At 42.4% G+C, this 24,496-nt stretch overlaps 1 protein-coding gene across 1 annotated transcript in view; it reads right to left on the bottom strand.

Annotated features, from left to right (window-relative positions):
• LOC311136664 (general transcription factor II-I repeat domain-containing protein 1-like) overlaps nucleotides 1–24,496 on the bottom strand; it is a 55,388-nt gene that overhangs the window by 4,076 nt on the left and 26,816 nt on the right. Inside the window, exons 4-19 of the mRNA XM_084170878.1 lie at nucleotides 23,780–23,956; nucleotides 19,268–19,454; nucleotides 18,805–19,136; nucleotides 18,289–18,372; nucleotides 14,302–14,385; nucleotides 13,776–13,959; nucleotides 12,873–12,898; nucleotides 12,539–12,665; nucleotides 11,679–11,722; nucleotides 11,193–11,273; nucleotides 9,389–9,508; nucleotides 5,535–5,588; nucleotides 5,108–5,185; nucleotides 2,134–2,317; nucleotides 1,544–1,605; nucleotides 1,034–1,099 (exon numbers count right to left, since the gene is read on the bottom strand). Of these exons, the coding sequence (XP_084027004.1) occupies nucleotides 1,034–1,099; nucleotides 1,544–1,605; nucleotides 2,134–2,317; nucleotides 5,108–5,185; nucleotides 5,535–5,588; nucleotides 9,389–9,508; nucleotides 11,193–11,273; nucleotides 11,679–11,722; nucleotides 12,539–12,665; nucleotides 12,873–12,898; nucleotides 13,776–13,959; nucleotides 14,302–14,385; nucleotides 18,289–18,372; nucleotides 18,805–19,136; nucleotides 19,268–19,454; nucleotides 23,780–23,956 (1,890 nt within the window). The remainder of the gene's footprint in view (nucleotides 1–1,033; nucleotides 1,100–1,543; nucleotides 1,606–2,133; nucleotides 2,318–5,107; nucleotides 5,186–5,534; nucleotides 5,589–9,388; nucleotides 9,509–11,192; nucleotides 11,274–11,678; nucleotides 11,723–12,538; nucleotides 12,666–12,872; nucleotides 12,899–13,775; nucleotides 13,960–14,301; nucleotides 14,386–18,288; nucleotides 18,373–18,804; nucleotides 19,137–19,267; nucleotides 19,455–23,779; nucleotides 23,957–24,496) is intronic.

The following is a 24,496-nucleotide window of genomic DNA, read 5'->3' as shown; positions in this document are numbered from 1 at the left end:
TTAAGGTTTCGAGGCTGTTGTTTGGCAACTCAAACCTTCAGCTCCCGCCACAGATGTTCTATGGGATTAAGGTCTGGAGACTGGCTAGGCCACTCCAGGACCTTAATCTGCTTCTTCTTGAGCCACTTCTTTGTTGCCTTGGCCATGTGTTTTGGGTCATTGTCATGCTGGAATACCCATCCACGACCCATTTTCAATGCCCTGGCTGAGGGAAGGAGGTTCTCACCCATGATTTGACAGTATATGTCCCCGTCCATTGTCCCTTTAATGCGGTGAAGTTGTCCTGTCCCCTTAGCAGAAAAACACCCCCAAAGCATAATGTTTCCACCTCCATGTTTCCACCTTCACGGCGTAGTGTGTTACCAATTGTTTTCTTGGTGACTATGGTCCCAGCTGCCTTGAGATCATTGACAAGATCCTCCTGTGTAGTTCTGGGCTGATTCCTCACCGTTCTCATGATCATTGCAACTCCACGAGGTGAGCTCTAGCATGGAGCCCTAGGCCGAGGGAGATTGACAGTTCTTTTGTGTTTCTTCCATTTGCGAATAATCGCACCAACTGTTGTCACCTTCTCACCAAGCTGCTTGGCGATGGTCTTGTAGCCCATTCCAGTCCTGTGTAGGTCTACAATCTTGTCCCTGACATCCTTGGAGAGCTCTTAAGAGTGTGCTCCTAATCTCAGCTCGTTACATGTATAAAATACACCTGGGAGCCAGAAATCTTTCTGATTGAGATGGGGTCAAATACTTATTTCCCTCATTAAAATGCAAATCAATTTATAACATTTTTGACATGCGTTTTTCTGGATTTTTTTGTTGTTATTCTGTCTCTCACTGTTCAAATAAACCTACCATTAAAATTATAGACTGATCATTTATTTGTCAGTGGGCAAACGTACAAAATCAGCAGGGGATCAAATACTTTTTTCCCCTCACTGTAGGAACTCCACTATGTATTACTCAAAGTATTGAGGGCAAAGTATAGAGGGCAAATTAATGTACCGATATTGAAAAGTATTTGGTCTCCTTATTACCTGGGAAGCTTGGTCTCTGCAATGCAGCCCCTACATCTTCAGTCAAAGCATCTTTGGAGTCCAGGTCTGTGGAAAAAAAGTCTAAACTTGCAGTGAATATAGCCAGTTCACCAGACCTATTTAAAAGCCACACTGAGAAATATGGATCCAAACCACTGACTTAAACGTGGAATTACCAGCACATTCTAATTAATTACAGAGTTAATTCTAATTCTATGGGCTCAACATTTTGTAGGGTAATAGTTGCTTTAAAAGGGCCTAATGGTAAAGGACACAGTGGAAAACATTATAAGAGGGCTGGGCCCATTTACACTTAGTCAATTCAGTTTTGAATCGACATTGAACCAAAATTCGAATTTATTTGAAGCTATTAAGATATTGGCCATTATGTTCAGTGGAGATGTTTAGTCTAGTTTGAAAACTTACTTTGTGTTTTTGAATGTTAAATCGTTCAATCAACTGTGATACAATCATTAAATCAGCTGGCATTTAGGATGAAGATGTATTTACCTGAATCACAGGATGGGAGAGGAGGCGGTTCTAGCTTGACTTGATCCGTTAACAGTTCTGGCCTGGATAGGAAACCACAACAAAAAGAAAGAGAAACTTGCACACAAATGCTGCTTTGTGCTTCATTCCTGCACCAACGTATACAATGTTTTACCTATATCCTCTTTATACAACAATAATAATATACAAACAAGGATCGTGTTCCAGGCTGACTACATTGCAGACGCCTTCCATATCTCACAACGCCTGGATAAGTGTTTTACATATCAGTTAACCACATCATATGATATAGCAGTCTGATGCCCGACTGCGCAGTAGATGGTGCAACCGTTGGTTGATGTAATGCAACATCTGCAATGTAGTCAGCCTGGAATGCGACCAAGACCTTAGGTGCGTTCCAATAATCCTATTGAAGTGTGCACTTGTTCACTACTCCCCACAAAAGCATTGGATTGGTGTAGGCATGGGCTAGAGGTTTTCCATATAGCTCCTTTCAAATCAATGAAGGAACGTGAACAAGTGCAAACATCTGGAGAAAGGAGATATTATTGGGATGCACCCTGCCCCTGTGACAATGTATGACCTCTGACCTTTTGATAACAAACTGGATCTGGCTGCCAACGGCCAGGATCTTGCGCAGCTTGGCCGCTCCGAAACAGTTGGGCCTACGGAAAGTCATGCCCTCCGGTAGCCCTGTGACACACAGCTCGTCTGGGTACATCTGAAACTTGGAGTAGGGCACCTTCGCAGACTCAGGTAGTCCAAGGGCCTCGGCTACAGAAAGAGAGTGGGATGGGAAATGGAGAGGAATATGGGTGATTCATATTATGCAAAAGGATATTGCTGTTCTGTACTTAAAGTGGCACTCCAGTCTCATTGTCACCTCATTAAACACCCGACTTACTTAACAAAAGGCACTTCTCAATAGGTGGTCCAGGTGAGTCATGACATCGCACAAGTGAGGGTGTGGACCTTTCCTCTTTTGTTCTCCATTTCTCCTCTCAGAAAAACAATTCTAGACCTCCACGTCTGGTTCATCCTTGGGAGCAATTTCCAAACGCCTGAAGGTACCACGTTCATCTGTACAAACAATAGTACGCAAGTATAAACCCCATGGGACCACGCAGCCGTAAAACCGCTCAGGAAGGAGATGCGTTCTGTCTCCTAGAGATGTATCTATATCCACAATAAAACGAGTCCTATATTGACATAACCTGAAAGGCCGCTCAGCAAGGAAGAAGCCACTGCTCCAAAACCGCCAAAAAAAAGCCAGACTACGGTTTGCAACTGCACATGGGGCCAAAGATCGTACTTTTTGGAGAAATGTCCTCTGGTCCAGAGCATATGAGCGGAGTGGAGCGGGAGCGAGCGTGGAGCGTGAGCGGACGGATTTTGAACAGAGCGCAGAGCAGCATTTTTAAAAGGACGGAGCGTCGCCCTATATCCCGCTCCAATTTCGCTCGCTCACACCACGAGTCTGAAGCATGCTCAAGCCTGACCCAGAATCCATCTGTTTAATTTAATTTGTGTCGTCCATGAATTTGTATTTTATAGAGCGAGAGGAGCAGCAGCAGCAACAAGAGAAAAGGGTTGAGGAATTCAAAAGTTTCTTCACTGCACGCAAAGGCCCAACCATAACAAGGGAGAGAAAAAGAGAGCTGGATGTAGCATTTTTTGAAATGATTTTCATGGACTATGAACCGCTGAGTAAAGGAGAACGCGAAGGGATGCAACACTTCGCCAGCGCAGCTCAACCGGGCTACACCCCCCCAAGAAACTATGATAAATCAGTACTTTACTTTGTCAAATTTACATCTGAGATGCCCCATTCACATGCTTCAGCTGGCGATCAAAAACGCCGTTAACGAGCACGACAACATTAATAGGCTGTTAGTGAAAGTCGGGCACCTGGTGAAAAGTGTACGCAAGAGCACAGAGGAAACCTACCAATTAGGTGTCCGCCCCACAAATGCCTGCGCCATTCAATGGAGCAGCCAGCTGCGGATGATTCAGTCGTTCATCCGGTTGTTCCAAAAAGACCCGTTATGGCAAAAACAAACTCAAGTCTAATGTTGCTAACATCACCCTGAATCAAGTACGGCAGCTGACGCACCTTGTCAGTGTGCTGACACCACTAGCAGACCTCACAGACAAAATGCAGAAGGAGCTGGGGAACATGGGGATGATCCTCCCTGCTGTCACAGAAATCAAATCCCTGCTCACCGATTACACTCATGCTGCACTTCCAATGGGCATCGCTGCTTTTGCAGAAACATTGGCAAACAACGTGTTAATTCGCTATGGAATATACTATACTGATTAACATCTCATTTTAGCATCAGTGTTAGATCCCCGTTTCAAGACAGAATGGATAATCCGAGATGAGTCTGTATGCAACAAATTCGGGGAGATAAAGTAAGGCTGTGGTTTAAGCTAAAAGTGAAATACATGCAGATTTTGTTCCTTTTTTGGAGTGAGCGGGGGGCGATTTGAGTGGAGCGCGATGCAAACTGCGTTGAGCGCTGAGCGATAATGAGCGGACTGGCCTGATGTGGCTTTGAGCGGGGGAGTGGAGGGGTGAACAGCTCCGTGAGCGAGGAGCTGAGATTCTCACCACTCCACTCCGCTCATATGCTCTGCTCTGGTCTGATGAAACAAAAATAGAACTGTTTGGCCATAATGACCATCGTTATGCTTGGAGGAAAAAGGGGGCTGCTTGCAAGCCGAAGAACACCATCCCAACCGTGAAGCACGGGGGTGGCAGCGTCATGCTGTGGGGGTGCTTGGCTGCAGGAGGGACTGGTGCACTTCACAAAATAGATGGCATCATGAGGAAGGAAATTTATGTGGATATATTGAAGCAACATCTCAAGACATCAGTCAAGAAGTTAAAGCTTGGTCGCAAATAGGTCTTCCAAATGGACAATGACCCTAAGCATACTTCCAAAGTTGTGGCAAAATGGCCAACAAAGTCAAGGTATTGGAGTGGCCATCACAAAGCCCTGACCTCAATCCTATAGAAAATATGTGGGCAGAACTGAAAAAGCGTGTGCGAGCAAGGAGGCCTACAAACCTGACTCAGTTACACCAGCTCTGTCAGGAGGAATGGGCCAAAATTCACCCAACTTATTGTGGGAAGCTTGTGGAAGGCTACCCGAAACGTTTGACCCAAGTTAAACAATTAAAAGGCAATGCTACCAAATACTAATTGAGTGTATGTAAACTTCTGACCCACTGGGAATGTGATGAAAGATATAAAAGCTGAAATAAATAATTATATCTACTATTATTTTGACATAAATTGTACAAATAATTGTTCAAGTTAGAACCCATGTATATTAGTTCATATACAGCACCAACTGGAATTATTCCCAGGATAGTTAAATAGATTTTTAAGAGAATATTTGCTTTCTCTGTGACACCTTAACAAGGCTAGAAAATGATGAGGCTGCGTAGAAACGGTTGAGTAAGTCTGTAATTTATGATTTATTGCTTGAGTCAGTTGCTCTCGCTTGGCCAGAGTCTGAACATTGAGCGTGCAGGTAAGTGTATTAGGCAGCTTACCATACTTAGTGCTGAATAGGCTTTCCACTTGCCTCCGAAGCTGGAGGATAATTTCACCTATGTCCTCAGCTAGATTTCCTTTCCGAAAAAACACAAATGAAGAGAAATGTTCATTAGGGTTTTATTCACAGCTGAAGAAAATGGAATGATTAATAAAGAAGAATGTGATACATGTAAAAGTTACAACAGATTCCAATGCATTAAAACTGCAGTCTGAATCAACAATGTCCTGAAGGGGTAAAACAGTTTAACTAAACTATATTAATCCAGAATCAATTTAATTGATTTAATTAAATTGACGTAAAAATCACAGATTACACCTTTAACAATCAATCATTTGAAATTGATTTGTTAGGCTTTGTCCATTGTAAGCATACAGTGCATCCAGCTGATAGATCTTAGGTAGAGGTTGTCCATCCTACATTACCTTCAGAAGATCTTCTGAGGCCCAGCGAAGCTGGTTTAGATGACAGTGCTTCAGCTGAAAAGAAGACGGCAAAGAGGTGAGCAGGGTTGCCACGTTTAAAAGGTTTCACATAAGTACTTATGGCTCAGGCTACTGTTTTGTCAGGCCAAGATATACTGTTTAAAAAAAAGACAAAGCTCAAACAACAGTAGAACCTCAAAGATATGAACCTCAGAAATACAGCCTGACCGGTCAACCAAACTGGCAATATCAAACCAGGAGGATGTATTAAATAAAAAATAAAAACACTTTTGCAGGCTACCGACAAACGTAAATGTTGCTTACATACATTACAGCCTTATTCTAAAATGTATGGTTGTCCCCCCCCCCCCCCCCCTCATCAATCTACACACAATACCCCATAATGACAAAGCAAAAACAGGTTTTTAGAAATTTTAGCAAAATAATAAATAAAAATACGGAAATATCACATTTACATAATAATTCAGATCTTTACTAAGTACTTTGTTGAAGCACCTTTGGCAGTGATTACAGCTTCGAGTATTCTTGGGTATGACGCTACAAGCTTGGCACACCTGTATTTGGGGAGTTTCTCCCATTTTTCTATGGAGATCTTCTCAAGTCAGGTTGGATGGGGAGCGTCGCTGCACAGCTATTTTCAGGTCTCTCCCGAGATGTTCGATCGGGTTCAAGTCCGGGCTCTGGCTGGGCCACTCAAGAACATTCAGAGACATGTCCCGAAGCCACTCCTGCATTGTCTTGGCAGTGTGCTTAGGGTCGTTGTCCTGTTGGAAGGTGAACCATCGCCCCAGTCGGAGGTCCTCAGTGCTCTGGAGCAGGTTTTCATCAAGGATCTCTCTGTACTTTGCTCTGTTCATCTTTGCCTCGATCTTGACTAGTCTCCCAGTCCCTGCCGCTGAAAAACATCCCCACAGCATGATGTTGCCACCACCATGCTTCACCGTAGGGATGGTGCCAGGTTTCCTCCAGACGTGACGTTTGGCATTCAGGCCAAAGAGTTCAATCTTGGTTTAATCAGACCAGAGAATCTTGTTTCTCATGGTCTGAGAGTCTTTTGGTGCCTTTTGGCAAACTCCAAGCGGGCTGTCATGTGCCTTTTTACTGAGGAGAGGCTTCCGTCTGGCCAATCTACCATGAAGGCCTTATTGGTGGAGTGCTGCAGAGATGGTTGTCCTTCTGGAAGGTTCTCCCATCTCCTGTTTGTCTGGGCGGCCAGTGTTGGTGGTTCTGAACTTTTTCCATTTAAGAATGATGGAGGCTTCTGTTTTCTTGGTGACCGTCAATGCTGCAGAAATGTTTTTGGTACCCTTCCCCAGATCTGTGCCTCTACACAACCCTGTCTCGGAGCTCTACGGACAATTCCTTCGACCATGGATTGGTTTTTGCTCTGACATGCACTGTCAACTGTGGGACCTTATATAGACAGGTGTGTGCCTTTCCAAATCATGTCGAATCAATTGAATTTACCACAGGTGGACTCCAATCAAGTTGTAGAAACATCTCAAGGATGATCAATGGAAACAGGATGCACCGGAGCTCGATTCCTAGTCTCATAGCAACACGAACATAGGCGCAGACACATGCATACACACACAGGATAACATACGCACTATACACACACGTACACATGGATTTTGTACTGTAGATATGTGGTAGTGGTGGAGTAGGGGCCTGAGGGCAAACAGTGTGTTGTGAAATCTGTGATTGTATTTAATGTTTTTAAAATTGTATGAACTGCCTTAATTTTGTTGGACCCCAGGAAGAGTAGCTGCTGCCTTGGCAGCAGGTAATGGGGAACCATAATAAATACAAATACAAATAGCAAAGGGTCTGAATACTTATGTAAATATGGTATTTCTGTTTTTTATTTTTAATACATTTGCAAACATATCTAAAAACCTGTTTGTGCTTTGTCATTATGGGGTATTGTGTGTAGATTGCTGAGAAAAAATAAAATTAAAATAAAAAAATTCTAGAATAAGCCTGTAACGTAACAAAATGTGTAAAAAGTCAAAAGGTCTGAATACTTTCCGAAGGCACTGTGTGAGTATATATATATATATATTTAAAAAAATATATAAATTCACTTAAACTAAAACGACTAAAACCTGACATAACATATGTAGAAAAGATCATCTTTGAGAACTAATCACCAAAATAAAGCTAGACAGTCAGGGAGAAATTTTAAAAAACAAGGAATTTAGCAGTATAGATTTTGTTATTATGTTTGAGCAAAATAATACAGCATTAGCCATGGCAAAATGCATAGAATTGCAGGAAATTAGCTTTAAAACTGCAACATTTTCTCTCAACTCAATTTGTAGAATTGCAGGAAATTGACTTAAAAATGCAAAAGTTTCTCTATACTGCCAAGATGGGAACCTCTAAAATGTTCTCTAAAATTCAGCCGTGCCGACGGGCTGACCGCACCCCCTGCCACGCCCACCACCTATGCCACTTTGTGATTGTGTCCCTGACATTGTGTCTCACCATTGATCATAGGGCAAAGATAATGTTGTACATAATTTGTTTGTTACATATCTGGTAATATGCTGTAGAAAAAATAGCATGATATTTAAATAAACACTGAAATCTAGTGTATATTTTTCTGCACTTACCCATGTTGATTTCCTTCATGATCATCGATGGAAAAGAAAACTTTAACATAAAATCAAAGCAACCAAATAAAACAAACAAAATGTCTAAGGATCTAGACACGAGGTTAGCGTGGACACTTGAGTACAATTCCTTTTCTTTCCTCTTCTCTACAAATCTTCAAATATTGCGCCAAACATGTCAATGAGTGACAAGGAGTTGACATGATAGCACAAACAGACTGGTACTCAGGCTAGTATAGCTCCACATCTATAGCACAACTTAGAATTGAGGTTCAAAAAGAGAATGTAGTGTACTCAAGTGTTCTTAGTTAACTTGTGCTACTATACTACAATCAGGGCTTGGGGATGGATGTTTAGGCCTAGGGCGTGGGTGACTAGGGTAGGGGGTTGGGCTGCAGGGGCTGTTGGTTGGGGTTGAGACGAGAAGGTGTGTACGGTGCATGAACTGTACCGTCAAACCTGAGACAGAGTCCAAATGAAAAACATATAGCTTTAGTGAAACTCACAAACTGGACAAAATAAACCCTGTTTTGGTAAATTCTCAAATATATATTTTTTATAAATAGAGGTTTTCTATTGCAGTGTTATTATATTAGAAAACTGAAACCGCTCTGGATGTTTGCAAAATGGTGTCATTTGTTCCAATCCCAATTGTTTGAGATGAAGTAAATAGATTTGATTGTGACCAATCTTTCTTTGAGTATGTTTTGTGGGAAAACAGGCTTGACTGTGAAAACTGTGTTTAATCTGAGGTATTTCTTATGGACACCAGCTCAAATACAGGAAATCCATCAGATTCTAAAATCAAAACGACACATTCTTAAAGACGAATTTCCAATGATGAAAGCCAAATTCATCCATACCATAAAAAATGGGAAAAAATAATAAATAAAAAACTGATGGACAGTGTGTGTCCAGAGCAAGCGGCCTATTACTTAGTGTGTTACAGGTTTGGCAGAGAGTAAGTGGGTGGGTGGTGGGGTTTAAGGGATGATACTGGGTACTAATGACTCCGGGTGGAGTACGAAGTGTGAGAGGGGGGAAAGGAGGCAGGGAGTGGGGAGTATCTGTGAAAAGTGGTTTCATACGTGTGCTGGTAATCTAGCTCCTGAACAGAGGGAGAGAGCGTGTTGGCGGTGGTGGGCCCAGTGGCGCCGGGTCTGGGCTGTCCTGGTGCAGCCGTGAGGTGGAGAAGGAAGGCGAGGCTGCAGTTACCTGCGTGGGTCTCCAAGGGGCGGTGGGGAGCAGCCTGCGCCAGGGTGGCCACCGCCAACACTGCTGCTGCAGCCGGGTCAGCCTGAGGCTCACTCCGCTCCTCCACTGAAACACTGGCATCTGGGGGAGGAGAGACGGCACAGAGTTAGGGTACTCATTGAAGACAGACGGCACAGTGTTAGGGTACTGGGTAACTTAGGGACAGACAGCACAGTGTTAGGGTACTGGGCATCTTAGGGACAGACAGCACAGGGTTAGGGTACTGGGTAACTTAGGGACAGACAGCACAGTGTTAGGGTACTGGTACTGTATTTTAGGGACAGACGGCACAGTGTTAGGGTACTGGGCATCTTAGGGACAGACAGCACAGTGTTAGGGTACTGGGTAACTTAGGGACAGACAGCACAGTGTTAGGGTACTGGTACTGTATCTTAGGGACAGACGGCACAGTGTTAGGGTACTGGGTATCTTAGGGACAGACAGCACAGGGTTAGGGTACTGGGTATCAGGACAGTCACGTGAGAGAGGAGAGACAGTACTAGCCTGGTCCCAGATCTGTTTGTGCTCTTGCCAACTCCACTGCTTTCATTGTCATGCAAGTATAAGCACGGTAAGGGGAACAGCCCCACAAGGCATGGGTAACTATTAGAGGTCATTGTAAAGAGGAAATAACTTGTCAGGATCACTACAGGGGCATGGCACAAAATATGGTATGGGAACATAGACGTGGATCAGGACAGAGTGAATGAAACAGGTGTGGAATAACTCTCCTCTTCCACCTCCTACCACCCACACACACAGTCAAATCCAGCGGTATTGGATTCCTCTTAACACACAGCCTCTATTTAGCAACGGTCATCAAAATTGTTAAAAGGTTTTAAAAACAATTATAATAAATGCAACAGTTGGACAAACTTTGAGATATTGACTGAATTATAGTGCATAAAACATTTTACTGGTGGAGTTCAGGTATTCATTTTATTTTCAAATGCCACTTTTTTCTCTCCTTAGAATGCACTCGTGCACATTTTCGAATGGTATCAGGTATTGTTTTTATATTTTGTGTTAAAACAAATACAATTATATGTGTCTCCTTTGCATAAACACACTGGGTGTATTTGCCGACATGAATACATTAACATAAAGGGGTGGAACAGGGCTTCAACCACCCATAACTTGTTCTGTCTACCCTATCTGCACTCACCTCCGCTGTCTAGACTAACTTATTACTGTTGTTGTCCCGTTCTCTTGCATAATTCAACAAGTGTGTCAATAACAGGACACCCTTGGATAAAGAAATCAACACGCTTGGCTCTAGATTGCATCTATCTATATATACTTTCCATTGTTTGCTAGATCAGACATAATATCACTATAATCCGATTGTTCATTTTCGGAAGTTGCTTTCATATCTGCGCATCTAATTTGTAAACATTTCAACTGTATTAAATTTTTTAAAAATCAATTCCACAAAGAATTAACACTGGTAATGGGGAAAAAACGACAGGCACAAGCAAGAGTATGAAAGAGTCGCAGGAGTAAAATGAACGCAATCAATCCAGCGATATTTAAGTGATTTTGCACCCCTCAAACACAGGAAATAGATAGATGAAAAAGACAGATTCTCAGGTGGGTGGGGCATGCACGTTGCTACTCTATTGCCTCTTAAAACATGAAAAACATTTTCTAAGACCGCCTTTTATATATTTCTCTGCTATATTGACTCGCCGCTCCCCAGATGCTATCTGGTTTAACAGCTAAAGCTATTTCAAAAGTACTATAATGATGGAGGCGCACCACTTACCTGGTACAGTCACCTGGATGATTTCCCCATCTGGGGGCTCCGTTTTAATCTTTTTCAAGGGAATACAATCTCCTGAAGGCCCTTAAAGAGTAAGAGTAAAAACAGTTCATATAGCAGTGCTGCCTCCCAATGGCATCCTATATAGTGCATTACTTTTGACCAGGGCCCATAGGGCTCTGGTCAAAAGTAGTGCACTATATAGGGAATAGGGTTCCATTTGGGACAAAGCCAGATCTTCCCCCCAGAAGGTGTGACATTGGATTTTTATAGATGCGTTTCAAATGCTTTAAGTAGGTATGTTCCGTATCAGATGGCTTAAGTTGTTAATTTGCGAATCCCAAGGGGCGGTTAAAGAGTGGATATGGAACATTAAACTTTTTCTTGAGGTTCGACTACTGTAAAAAGGTGTGCTAACCTCAGAGTTCACGTCTTGGGTTTGCATGAAAGTATTACTATAGCAGGCTATAGCATTGCCTTGTCACTAACCTGCTTCACATTCAGCCAATAGACTCACACAAGAGCTTGTGGATCTGAAAAGGAAAACAAATCTTTTGAATGCACAATTTCAAATTATGACATAAATGAATTGGCATACATAAATTGTGGTGTGTCAGGTTATGTCCTTCTATTACCAAGTGATAGACATGTAGCATTTACTGAATGGATCTATCAATATATCAAAACGGGTTGAATAGTTTGTTTGTATTGTCTTCTGATCTAATTGTCTGTTATTGCTCTGGATGCAGATTGGCTAAATCAGCTGCGGAACAGCTTCTTTCTATATTTTTGTTATTTTTCTATATTTATTTATTTTACCCCTTTTCTCCCCAATTTCGTGGTATCCAATTGGTAGTTACAGTTTTGTCCCATCGCTGCAACTCCCGTACGGACACGGGAGAGGCGAAGGTCGAGAGCCATGCGTCCTCCGAAACACAACCCAACCGAGCCGCACTGCTTCTTGACACAATGCCCGCTTAACACGGAAGCCAGCCGCACCAATGTGTCAGAGGAAACATCGTACACCTGGCGACCGTGTCAGCGTGCACTGCGCCCGGCCCGCCACAGGAGTCCCTAGTGCGCGATGGGACAAGAACATCCCTGCCGGCCAAACCCTTCCCTAACCCGGACGACGCTGGGCCAATTGTGCGCCTCCCCATGGGTCTCCCGGTCGCGGCCGGCTGCAACAGAGCCTGGACTCGAACCAGGATCTCTAGTGGCACAGCTAGCACTGCGATGCAGTGCCTTAGACCACTGCGGGAACAGATTTTGTCGGATGATTTCAAATAACATCTTGCGTCACTACACCCTCTACATTACTGACTCAGTCCTAGGATTTGCGTACAGACCTGCTGCTGTGAGGATTGGTGACCAGCTCCAGTGCAGCCGACGGGATGCGGAGGCTGTCAGGGAAACCGTCCTCAAAGGTGGAGTTAATGTCGTGCTTCCCCTCCTCCTTGGCCACCTTACCAGCCGCTTTGTGACACAACATAACAGAATCAATCAGATCAATCAATCAGATTAGCCATGATGCACTGCAAGCTATTACAGCTAAACATCCATGGTATCAGAAGAAAAATAAGGACATGGCATTGCTAAAAGGCATGCTAAGGGCTTCTTTAGAAATCAACAATGCAAGATGAAAAAATACTCGGTATACTCAGTAAAAATACTCATTATTACCTGTGAAAATCCTTTCGTCAAACATTCTGGAATGAGAACAGAGGGTTGTTATTGTTAATAAATGTGATTATTGGTCATTGATAACAGTCAAGTAGCGAGGGCCCCCTGTAGTAAACTGTTGGTGAACAACAGTGCACATGTCAACAACGGAACTGAACAGACAACATCTCAAGAGATTAAACAGACATCTCTGCACGGTCTGCAGAGTTCATATCTGGGCCATCTTGAATAAACAACAATATCAAAAACAACGTCAGGAGTGTATAACTCTTGGATAAAAATATAAGCTTCAATCTGCTCTAATTGTATTAACATTAATGACATGCCCATGTCGCCTTGTGCATGGGCCATGCGCTGATGCCGGTGCTGACTCAAACTAAGCCTGTCGCCCAATCTACATTTATTTCATCAAATGGGTTGAATGACTGCAAGACGTTGGCTCAATACGCCAGAGAGCAGGAGGCACCATGCTGTGTGGTGTGCTGTGGTGGTTACCAGTCAGTGGGACATTGTCTATTGGAGGAGGGCAGGGTATTTAACCGACAGATGGCCTGGGCTGACACTTCTCCCATCATTGATTCAGTTTTCTAAATAGGAAATTATAGATAGATGAGATGCTGTGCATGCTCTTGTAGCTCATTAAACAGTGGTCCTCATCAAACAGGATTGTTTTCATTTGGGCATGTTTCTTATTGGACAACTGCATTAGTTGTGGTTCTTCCCTGTTTCAGTAAAAAAACAAAAAAAACATTTGGAGACTAATGAACACAACCCTGGTATGATGTATTATGCAGCCCTTATATGGGTGCACTATACACTACAGTGCAATCTCTTATTTTTGGAGGGAAGAATGAGAGAGAAAAATGACAGCTTTTCCCAGAGTGATCTCAGATCAGTGTTTACCTTTTGACTAGAAAGCGGACCCCGTGGCGCTCCTCCAGGATGCATTTGAGTTTGGGTACTCCGTAGGTACAGGGCCTCTTGAAGGGGATTTTGTCTGGGATGCCAATGATCTCCACGGCCTCTGGGTCGCAGGCTATCTTCCGGTACGGCACTGGAACCATGTGGTCCAAGCCCAGGGCCTCCGCTGAAAATAAGGAGGTTGTCAGAAATCATTGATGGACTTCAATCATGAGGGCCCTACAATGCTGTCTTAATAAGGGTATAATTGTATAATGTATGGATGGATTTATAAGCAGTAATGACAGCTGGAAACTGACTAAACACAATCATTCTATAGTAAAACATTTTTTCTAAATTGTATAAGGGATGTTTTCCCAGAGAATCTCCATTGAAAATGCTTTTTGGACTAGGGCTAACCTTAATATGGGTCCGGGAAAACGGAAAGTTGTTAAAACCCTAAAAGGGTTTAACTGCTAATGCCCTACAATAGGAAACCATGCTGAGAAATAGTGGTTGACCATCTCACCATAACGACTGTTGAACAGGATCTGTACACATTCTCTCAGCGTGTTGATGTCCTCCGTCTCTCGAATGAACGAGTCCCATTTTTCTGTTGAGCGCAAAAGAGAATAACGTAAACATAAAAAAATGGGTGAAGAAAAGGAGAATGGAAAAAAGAAAGTTCTTCAATCTGTATGTCTACTTTCCACGTATACTAGCAGGGTTTATTTCTAAATCAAAAAGGGGCTTAGGTGGTGGGCATCAAGGTTGGGGTCAATTCCAAATCAATTTGAAATTCCTATTCAATTCTTGAATTCAATCATGAAGTGGAGAATTTACGTGAAAATCGATTCATATTTCAACAATTTTCAAGTTATGGAATTGAATTGGAATTCTATTTGAATGGTAAAAAAATGTAATCATTGAAATTGAATTGGAATTCAATATTTGTATATTTCCCAGTAAATGGAAATAATGCACATAGTATCAACAATTGACTACAGGATTTGTTTTAGATCATTTTAACTTGTATTCCTATATTTCCATTATAGATAGGCTGTCTGAACAGTTACATGATCAGCCTGATGGAATTGAATTTGAATTTGTGGAATTGTTGGGGATAATATTGAACTGGGAATTGAATTTGACCTAAACTTTGGAATGGGATTTACAGGGAGAAGGAATTGAATTAGAATATAATTTGTGGAATTAACCCCAACCCTGGTGGGCATGGCAGGGGGCATGGCACTGGGCGTGATTGGCCCATGAGCGTGGCGCGGGGCTGAATTCGGTCTTCACCGAGGTCTAAGGGGCCTCATACTCCTAATGAATAGTTTTGGGATTTTCGATTCTCTCCGACTGTTTAGCTTTTATTTTAGTGATTGTTAGTTCTCAAAGATTACATTATATAAAAATGTATTGGTCCATTATCTTTTCTACATACTTTCTATCTGGTTTCAGTTGTTTAAAGGGATACTTCAGGATTTTGGCAACGAGGCCCTTTATCTACTTCCCCTGTGTCAGATTAACTCATGGATACTATTTCCTCTCACTGTCAACTGCGTTATTTTCAGAAAACTTAACATGTGTAAATATTTGTATGAACAAGATTCAACAACTGAGAAATAAACTGAACAAGTTCCACAGACATGTGACTAACAGAAATCAAATAATGTGTCCCTGAACAAAGGGGGGGGGGGGGGGGGGGGTGAAAATCAAAAGTAACAGTCAGTATCTGGTGTGGCCACCAGCTGCATTAAGTACTGCAGTGCATCTCCTCCTCATGGACTGCACCACATTTGCCAGTTCTTGCTGTGAGATGTTGCCCCACTCTTTCACCAAGGCACCTGCATGTTCCCGGACATTTCTGGGGGGAATGGCCCTAGCCCTCACCCTCCGATCCAACAGGTCCCAGACGTGCTCAATGGGATTGAGATCCGGGCTCTTCGCTGGCCATGGCAGAACACTGACATTCCTGTCTTGCAGGAAATCACGCACAGAACGAGCAGTACGGCTGGTGGCATTGTCATGCTGGAGGGTCATGTCAGGATGAACCTGCAGGAAGGGTACCACATGAGGGAGGAGGATGTCTTCCCTGTAACGCACAGCGTTGAGATTGCCTGCAATGACAACAAGCTCAGTCCGATGATGCTGTGACACACCGCCCCAGACCATGACGGACCCTCCACCTCCAAATCGATCCCGCTCCAGAGTACAGGCCTCGGTGTAACGCTCATTCCTTTGACGATAAACGCGAATCCGACCATCACCCTTGGTGAGACAAAACTGCGACTCGTCAGTGAAGAGCACTTTTTGCAAGTCCTGTCTGGTCCAGCGACGGTGGGTTTGTGCCCATAGGCGACGTTGTTACCGGTGATGTCTGGTGAGGACCTGCCTTACAACAGGCCTACAAGCCCTCAGTCCAGCCTCTCTCAGCCTATTGCGGACTGTCTGAGCACTGATGGAGAGATTGTGCGTTCCTGGTGTAACTCGGGCAGTTGTTGTTGCCATCCTGTACCTGTCCCGCAGGTGTGATGTTCAGATGTACCGATCCTGTGCAGGTGTTGTTACACATAGTCTGCCACTGCGAGGACGATTAGCTGTCCGTCCTGTCTCCCTGTAGCGCTGTCTTAGGCGTCTCACAGTACGGACATTGCAATTTATTGCCCTGGCAACATCTGCAGTCCTCATGCCTCCTTGCAGCATGCCTAAAGCACGTTCACGTAGATGAGCAGGGGCATCTTTCTTTTGGTGTTTTTCAGAGTCAGTAGAAAGGCCTCTTTAGTGTCCTAAGTTTTCATAACTGTGACCTTAATTGCCTACCGTCTGTAAGCTGTTAGTGTCTTAATGACCGTTCCACAGGTGCATGTTCATTAATTGTTTATGGTTCATTGAACAAGCATGGGAAACAGTGTTTAAACCCTTTACAATGAACATCTGTGAAGTTATTTGGATTTCTATGAATTATCTTTGAAAGACAGGGTCCTGAAAAAGGGACGTTTTTTTTTTTTTATGAGTTTATAATATATGCCATTTAGCAGACGCTTTTATCCAAAGTGCTAGCACATAGCCATAGACTTCCAGTCATTGCGCTAACGCTAGTTAGCAATTGCGCTTGCGCTGGTTAGCAACTTTCTTCAAATGCACGCAGATAGATAATTTTTTGATCCATGAGTTCATCTGACTCTCGTGAAGTAGATAAAGGGCCTCATTGCCAAAATGCGGAAGTATCCCTTTAAGTTAACACTGAATGCGTTTTACCAACCCCAAAATTTATTTATAAAAATACACTGTATTGCCTTAGACGGCCCACCCAAGAATTTACTGTTTTGGTCCGGCAGCTATTATGTTCCCGCAGCGTGAAGCATACCTGTGCACATGTGCAGATACTCTGTGTGAGTGCACAGTCTTGCTTCGCTCTAATCTGCAATATCTCGTGGCAATGCCATATCACTGAGTCGCAGTTTGACAAGAGAAAAGTTCAGTTTTAGCAGAAACGTTGAGTGCTTTCAAAAGCAAACAATAACCTTTTATTACAGCACCACAACAAAGTGTTATTGAATTAGAAGCAGTCAGGTAATCAGGCTAAGGGGTTATGATGCTAAAACCAAGGTCTTGACTCTTTGTAGTGACTGAATATCTCATGGGGTTCTTTCACCGGCACCAGATGTGGGGAGCTCAGGTGTCCTGGCCTTAATAATAATAATAATAATATGCCATTTAGCAGACGCTTTTATCCAAAGCGACTTACAGTCATGCGTGCATACATTTTTGTGTATGGGTGGTCCCGGGGATCGATCACACTACCCTGGCGTTACAAGCGCTGTGCTCTACCAGTTGAGCTACAGAGGACCTTGAGCCTGCTCACTCAGACTGACTACATTTGCCCCAGTGAACAAGCATATCACTCTGCTACAAAATAGGCTACACCTTTTGTATTTCATGATGGAATTGAGTTTAACATATGTAAGAATTGGACATATTATGTCAAATGTTGAAAATAATATGAAATCAAAGTAAAAAATAATAATATTCATTTCTCAATCATGTCATACAACTCAAAGGAGAGGAGTCTATAGCGTGAGGGAAAATCCATTGGTTGATTGATATGCTTGTTGACATTCCCCTCCCCCTCCCCTTTAATTAACTGCATTGTGGGATTCACATGAAAATAAGAGCCATTAAGTGAGCCAACAAGTCATTCTCTAAGACTGAGTCCACATTTGAGATATTGTCTATACCCAGATGTGGAGTATATGCATTGTCTGGCAGGGGGGTGGGGTGGGGTGTGCTGCCTAAAGACTCTGACCATTTTCCACACTACTGAGCCGAGTCAAACTGAGCCAAGCTGTACCTGTTACACATCCACCATAGTCGCTGCAACCATGAACAATGTGAATGGAAAATATCGGCGCCAGCACAAACGGGTTGGGTCAACACGATAGTGAGAAAAGGGTATGAGTATGTGGCTTACAGGTGTGTCTGTCTGTGTACAGTTCCAGTTCAAGCCTACCTGACTTCTCATGTACGATGGAAAACAGGAGGCGCTTGGAGACGTGGATGCTGGGAGGGCTCTGGCCCAACTCCCCTTGGAGTCCTATCCGCCAGAAATTAAACATTGATAAACATACTGACAAGGGTAGCATTAAAGGCCTATTTTAAAGCCTATTTAAAGCCTTAAAGCATGCTTTCAAGGTCAAGCAAATCTTGAAAAATGAAAATCCCCATAATCAAAAGTGATTCTCGAGCAAATAAGTTATGTGAAATGACAGCCAGTAGTAGAACCACTCACAAAAATGACAGGGAGAATAGTAACTACTCCCCTGCACCATTCATTAAATCACAGACACAGAAAATGAATGGTGACTCAAAAAGGTGAAGGGTTTGCCAGGTCGCAGTTGTAATTGAGAACTTGTTCTCAACTGGCTTACCTGGTTAAATAAAGGTGAAAAAAAAAAGTTACCTGGATTTCCATAATCTGCTACCTCAGCAACAGCTTCTTCCTGTGGGGTCACGTTATATCTCTTACCATTGTCAGAACTGTCCTTGGCGGCAGTCCCTTTCTCCGCCCCTGCCACCCAAGCCCCCAGCCGGTCTTTGTCCAGGTTGAGGAGGGTCGTGGGCTTGAGGTCCAGCTTGCCGTCGGGGTGCGGCTGGGAGGACATGGGCATGGCATACAGGAAGCTGGAGAGCATGGAGTTGCTGGCCGAGACTGACGCAGTGGGCGCTTCCTGGGCGATGGCGGAAGGCTTGGAGGCTGGGCCGTGGTTGGCTAGAATCTTGGTGGTGCCCGAGGAGGAGTTGTGGTTGCTGACGTTGCCGGCACTGGACTTAGCCTCGCGCAAGGGCTCCTCTGTTCCTCTATAAACAGATGATGAAGAAGGAAACAGGAGAAGATAAAGCTATGTGTCAACAAAAAGACCAGCCCTGGATTAATCCTATTTATGCTGCTATACTTCTACGTCATGGAGTACTGTATGGAGTCAGGTCACCTTTTGACAGTGAAGTAGATGCGGTTGCTCTGCTCCAGGATCTTCATTAAGGTCTTGGTGTTATACTCAGCAGGTTTCCTCAGGGTGATCCCCTCAGGCAGGCCGTGAGCCACCACACAGCTGGGGTCCTTCAGGATCCACTCATAAGGCACAGGGACCAGGCTGTTGCTCTTCCCAACAGCCTCACCTGGGAAATCATCACATATATACAGTCAAATGACTGTAAATGGCAACATTCCATGACTTGTCAGAAACATGCTTTAAGTTGTGAGAAGCTAAAAAATGTCAAATGACTGTTTGACACGTAGACACACACCATCACACATGCACACACACGTTCACCTATAGTATTTACACGCTGCTGCTTCTATTATTATTATTACTGGGTCGTTACACTAATTCGGTGCCTTTTGAGAAGTGTAACTTGGTCATTTTCTTGTTGTTGATTTCACCTAATTAAAACATTCTGCATAAAGAGCACATGTTCAACGTCATAAAAAACTAGGTTTTCCCATCTCGAGGTTAAATTTAAAAAAAATACTATAGTAAGTTCCTATTATAAAGTTACAGGGTTGACAGTAATAAGGTTGACGATTTCATCTTAAATCAGCCATGAAATTAAAAACTTGTGACAGGGGGAATGGAAGCTTGTTGTGTGCAACAGGGAGTGGCAATTGAATGCAAGCTCCACCTGCTTTTACACTATGATTTGACTATTAGATGTTCAATGTTTCTTTTGAAGAAAATATTTAAAAAGGAATAGTTTCACAATAATAAGACGAGAGTTCAGCTCAAAAATGAGGGACAGATGTAAATGAATCACTAATCACATGAAATAACAGCAACAAAATAACTAGGACTTCAAAATGGTGAAAACCTGGATACATTTTGGGGTTAAGTAGGTTAAAATCTTCCTAGAAGTCACAGAGGGTGCACAGAGGAACATGTAAAAATGCAGAATTTTTGTACATTAGCAAGACTTTATCCATAAATAATCTAATTGATTGAATTCTCCCTGTGGTCTATATTAAAGGGCACTTCATTCAATATTGGTGAATAATTTCTACTTAAAATATCAAAGGGCACTCTTTTCGTGGAACGACCCCACCATTATTATTATTTTATTTATCTTGCTGCCCACTTTTACCCCTGCCTACATGTACATACTACCACTGTATCGCTGAACATTGATATGATACTGGTAGTGACCTTGTGTATATAGTGCCTCCGGAAAGTATTCAGAACCCTTGACTTTTCTCCACATTTTGTTACGTTACAGCCTTATTCTAAAATGGATTAAATACTTTTTTCCCCTCAGCAATCTACACACAATACCCCATAATGACAAAGCGAAAACAGGTTTTTAGAAGTGTTTGCAAATTTATGAACAATAAAAAACTGAAATAGATTATTTACATAGTGAGGGAAAAAAGTATTTGATCCCCTGCTGATTTTGTACATTGCCCACTGACAAAGAAATGATCAGTCTATAATTTTAATGGTAGGTTTATTTGAACAGTGAGAGACAGAATAACAACAAAAAAATCCAGAAAAACGCATGTCAAAAATGTTATAAATTGATTTGCATTTTAATGAGGGAAATAAGTATTTGACCCCCTCTCAATCAGAAAGATTTCTGGCTCCCAGGTGTCTTTTATACAGGTAACGAGTTGAGATTAGGAGCACACTCTTAAAGGGAGTGCTCCTAATCTCAGCTTGTTACCTGTATAAAAGACACCTGTCCACAGAAGCAATCAATCAATCAGATTCCAAACTCTCCACCATGGCCAAGACCAAAGAGCTCTCCAAGGATGTCAGGGACAAGATTGTAGACCTACACAAGGCTGGAATTGGCTACAAGACCATCGCCAAGCAGCTTGGTGAGAAGGTGACAACAGTTGGTGCGATTATTCGCAAATGGAAGAAACACAAAAGAACTGTCAATCTCCCTCGGCCTAGGGCTCCATGCAAAATCTCACCTCGTGGAGTTGCAATGATCATGAGAACGGTGAGGAATCAACCCAGAACTACACGGGAGGATCTTGTCAATGATCTCAAGGCAGCTGGGACCATAGTCACCAAGAAAACAATTGGTAACACACTACGCCGTGAAGGACTGTTATCCTGCAGTGCCCGCAAGGTCCCCCTGCTCATGAAAGCACATATACAGGCCCGTCTGAAGTTTGCTAATGAACATCTGAACGATTCAGAGGAGAACTGGGTGAAAGTGTTGTGGTCAAATGAGACCAAAATTGAGCTCTTTGGCAAACTCTCCAAATACAGGTGTGCCAAGCTTGTAGCGTCATACCCAAGAAGACTTGATGCTGTAATAGCTGCAAAGGTGCTTCAACAATGTACTGAGTAAAGGGTCTGAATACTTATGTAAGTGTAATATTTACGTTTTTTTATTTTTTATAAATTATCAAACATTTCTAAAAACCAGTTTTTGCTTTGTCATTATGGGGTATTGTGTGTAGATTGATGAGGGGAAAAAAACGATTTAATCAATTTTAGAATAAGGCTGCAAAGTAACAAAATGTGGAAAATGTCAAGGGTTCTGAATTCTTTCCGAGGGAAATTGTACAGTGGGCTCCAAAATTACTGGCACCCCTGCCTGGCAATGGACAAACAACACTTTCAAAAATATAAACAATATAATTACAGAAAAACTCAAAATACCAACATGTGAGAAATACTGTACTTTATTAATGTTTCAATGGAACCAACCAAAATCATACAATTATTTAATACAAAATAAATGTCACCAAACTCAAGGTTTCATAATTATTGGCACTCCTCATTTAGTACTTAGTGCAACCACCTCTGGCAAGGATAACAGCATGGAGTCTTTTCCTGTAATGTTTGGAGGGATTTTGGACCATTCCTCTATGCAGATCCTTTCAAGATCCTTCACATTCTTGGGTTTGCGCTTATCAACTGCCCTCTTCAACTCAGCCCACAGATTTTCGATTGGATTGAGGTCCGGCGACTGAGATAGCCATGGCAGAACAATGATTTTGTTGTCACAGAACCATTTCTGTGTGGATCTTGAGGTATGTTTTGGGTCATTGTCTTGTTGGAAAGTCCACCTACGGCCAAGTCCCAGCCTTCTGGCAGAGGCAACCAGATTGTCAGCCAAAATGTCACAGTGGGTATGAGGTGCCTCTCCTCGTATGTTTTGACGCCAAACATGCAGATGCTGTATCTGACCAAAACGTTCAATTTTGGTCTCATCTGACCAGAGCACCTTCTTCCAGTCATAATTTAAATGACGTTTGGTAAACTCCAAGCGCTTGCGTCTGTGTCTTGGGGTCAGAAAGGGCTTTCTTTTGGCAACCCTTCCAAAGAGCCTGTGGTTGTGGAGGTGGCGTCTTGGGGTCACCAGGTTTCAAAAAGCACCATCAAGGCCTGCAATTCTTTCACAGTGATTATTGGGGATTTTGTTGCTTCCCACACCATCTTCCTCCCTATCCCGGGGGGCAAAATGCATGTGTCCTCTACCCGTGAGTTTTTCAACTGTTCCATATCTTTTTTTAAATTGTATAATTGCCCTGACAGTGCTCAGTGGTATATTCAATCGTTTGTGGATCTTCTTGTAGCCATTACCAGATTTATGAAGGTCTACAACAATCTGTCTCTTTTGAACTGCCAGTTCTTTTGTTTTCTTCATGGTGTTGGATGACAAAGGGATATTGCATGCGTGTTACGTCATTTTTATACCCTAGTGAAACAGGAAGTGATGTAATGGCTCAATAGAGTTCCTTAAGACTTAGATAAACTTAAATAAGTGGAATTTAATTCCTGGTTTAATTTTGGTAGATGTTATTTACAATAATCTTTAACGGGTGCCATTAATTGTGAAACCTTGATTTGGAGGACATAGATTTTTAATTAAATCAATAAATGATTTTGGTGGGTTCCATTGGAACATTAATATAGTACAGTATTTCTCACATGTTGGTATTTTGAGTTTATCTAAAAAAAATACAAACAATATAATTATAAAGTATTGTTTGTGCATTGCCAGTCAGGGGTGCCAGTAATTTTGGAGCCCACTGTATATAGCGTACATTCTCGTGTGTTTCTTTTACTTCTCGTGTGTTTTGATTCTTAAATTTGTTTTAGTTTTTTACATCTGACCTAATATTTGAACACTGCAATGCTGAGAAACAGCTTGTAAGTAAGCATTTCGCTGGACTGTTTTACACCTGTTGCATCCTGTACACGAGATAAATAAAGTTTGATTTGATTTGACAATGTAGACAACATTCAATCACGTGTCAGAAATAGGTTTTCAGTTATGAGAAGGTAGAGATTAGAAAAGGAACGTTTCATCTGAAACTTTGTTGCATGTCAAATGACTGTAAATATCAACATTCAATCATGTGTTTGACATTTGATTTTAGTTATGAGAAGGTAGAAATTAGGAAGTTAAATGAGAAAATAAAAGAATTCCGATAGCGCAGGCCTATAAACATATATTTGTTTGGTGAGTTATGTTAAAGCTCTTACTGTAAAGCACACTGAAGACTTCCTCCACCATTTTCCTCAAGACAAAGATGTTAGAGTGGGCATCTGTTGACGCCCTTTGTTTGCCGTGCCCGCCCTCTTTGCCAAGCTTGCTGGATTCACTCTCCTGGACTTTGGCATGGGCATTCACTGTGGTCAGCCCTTGTAGACAGGGCACCCCTGAAAGAATCAAGAATGAGAAACTAAAGGGATACATCTCTACTTTTCACCTTGTCAGTTTCACTCAAAGTTGGGCTATTCTGGTTCTCACTTGCTTTAGAATTGATTGATAGATTTATTTATCAGTAAAAAAAAATACATATTTGCACAGTACATAGATTTTTTTTTTACTTGACCGGGATTGCACAATAAAGTCAGGGACTTACAGTGGGGAAAAAAAGTATTTAGTCAGCCACCAATTGTGCATGTTCTCCCACTTAAAAAGATGAGAGAGGCCTGTAATTTTCATCATAGGTTCACGTCAACTATGACAGACAAAATGAGAAAAAATAATCCAGAAAATCACATTGTAGGATTTTTAATGAATTTATTTGCAAATTATGGTGGAAAATAAGTATTTGGTCAATAACAAAAGTTTCTCAATACTTTGTTATATACCCTTTGTTGGCAATGACACAGGTCAAACGTTTTCTGTAAGTCTTCACAAGGTTTTCACACACTGTTGCTGGTATTTTGGCCCAATCCTCCATGCAGATCTCC

The sequence above is a fragment of the Coregonus lavaretus genome (assembly GCF_964263955.1).
Source record: "Coregonus lavaretus genome assembly, chromosome: 10".
In the NCBI taxonomy this organism is placed as follows: domain Eukaryota; kingdom Metazoa; phylum Chordata; class Actinopteri; order Salmoniformes; family Salmonidae; genus Coregonus; species Coregonus lavaretus.
This window is presented reverse-complemented; position numbering and strand designations above follow the sequence as displayed.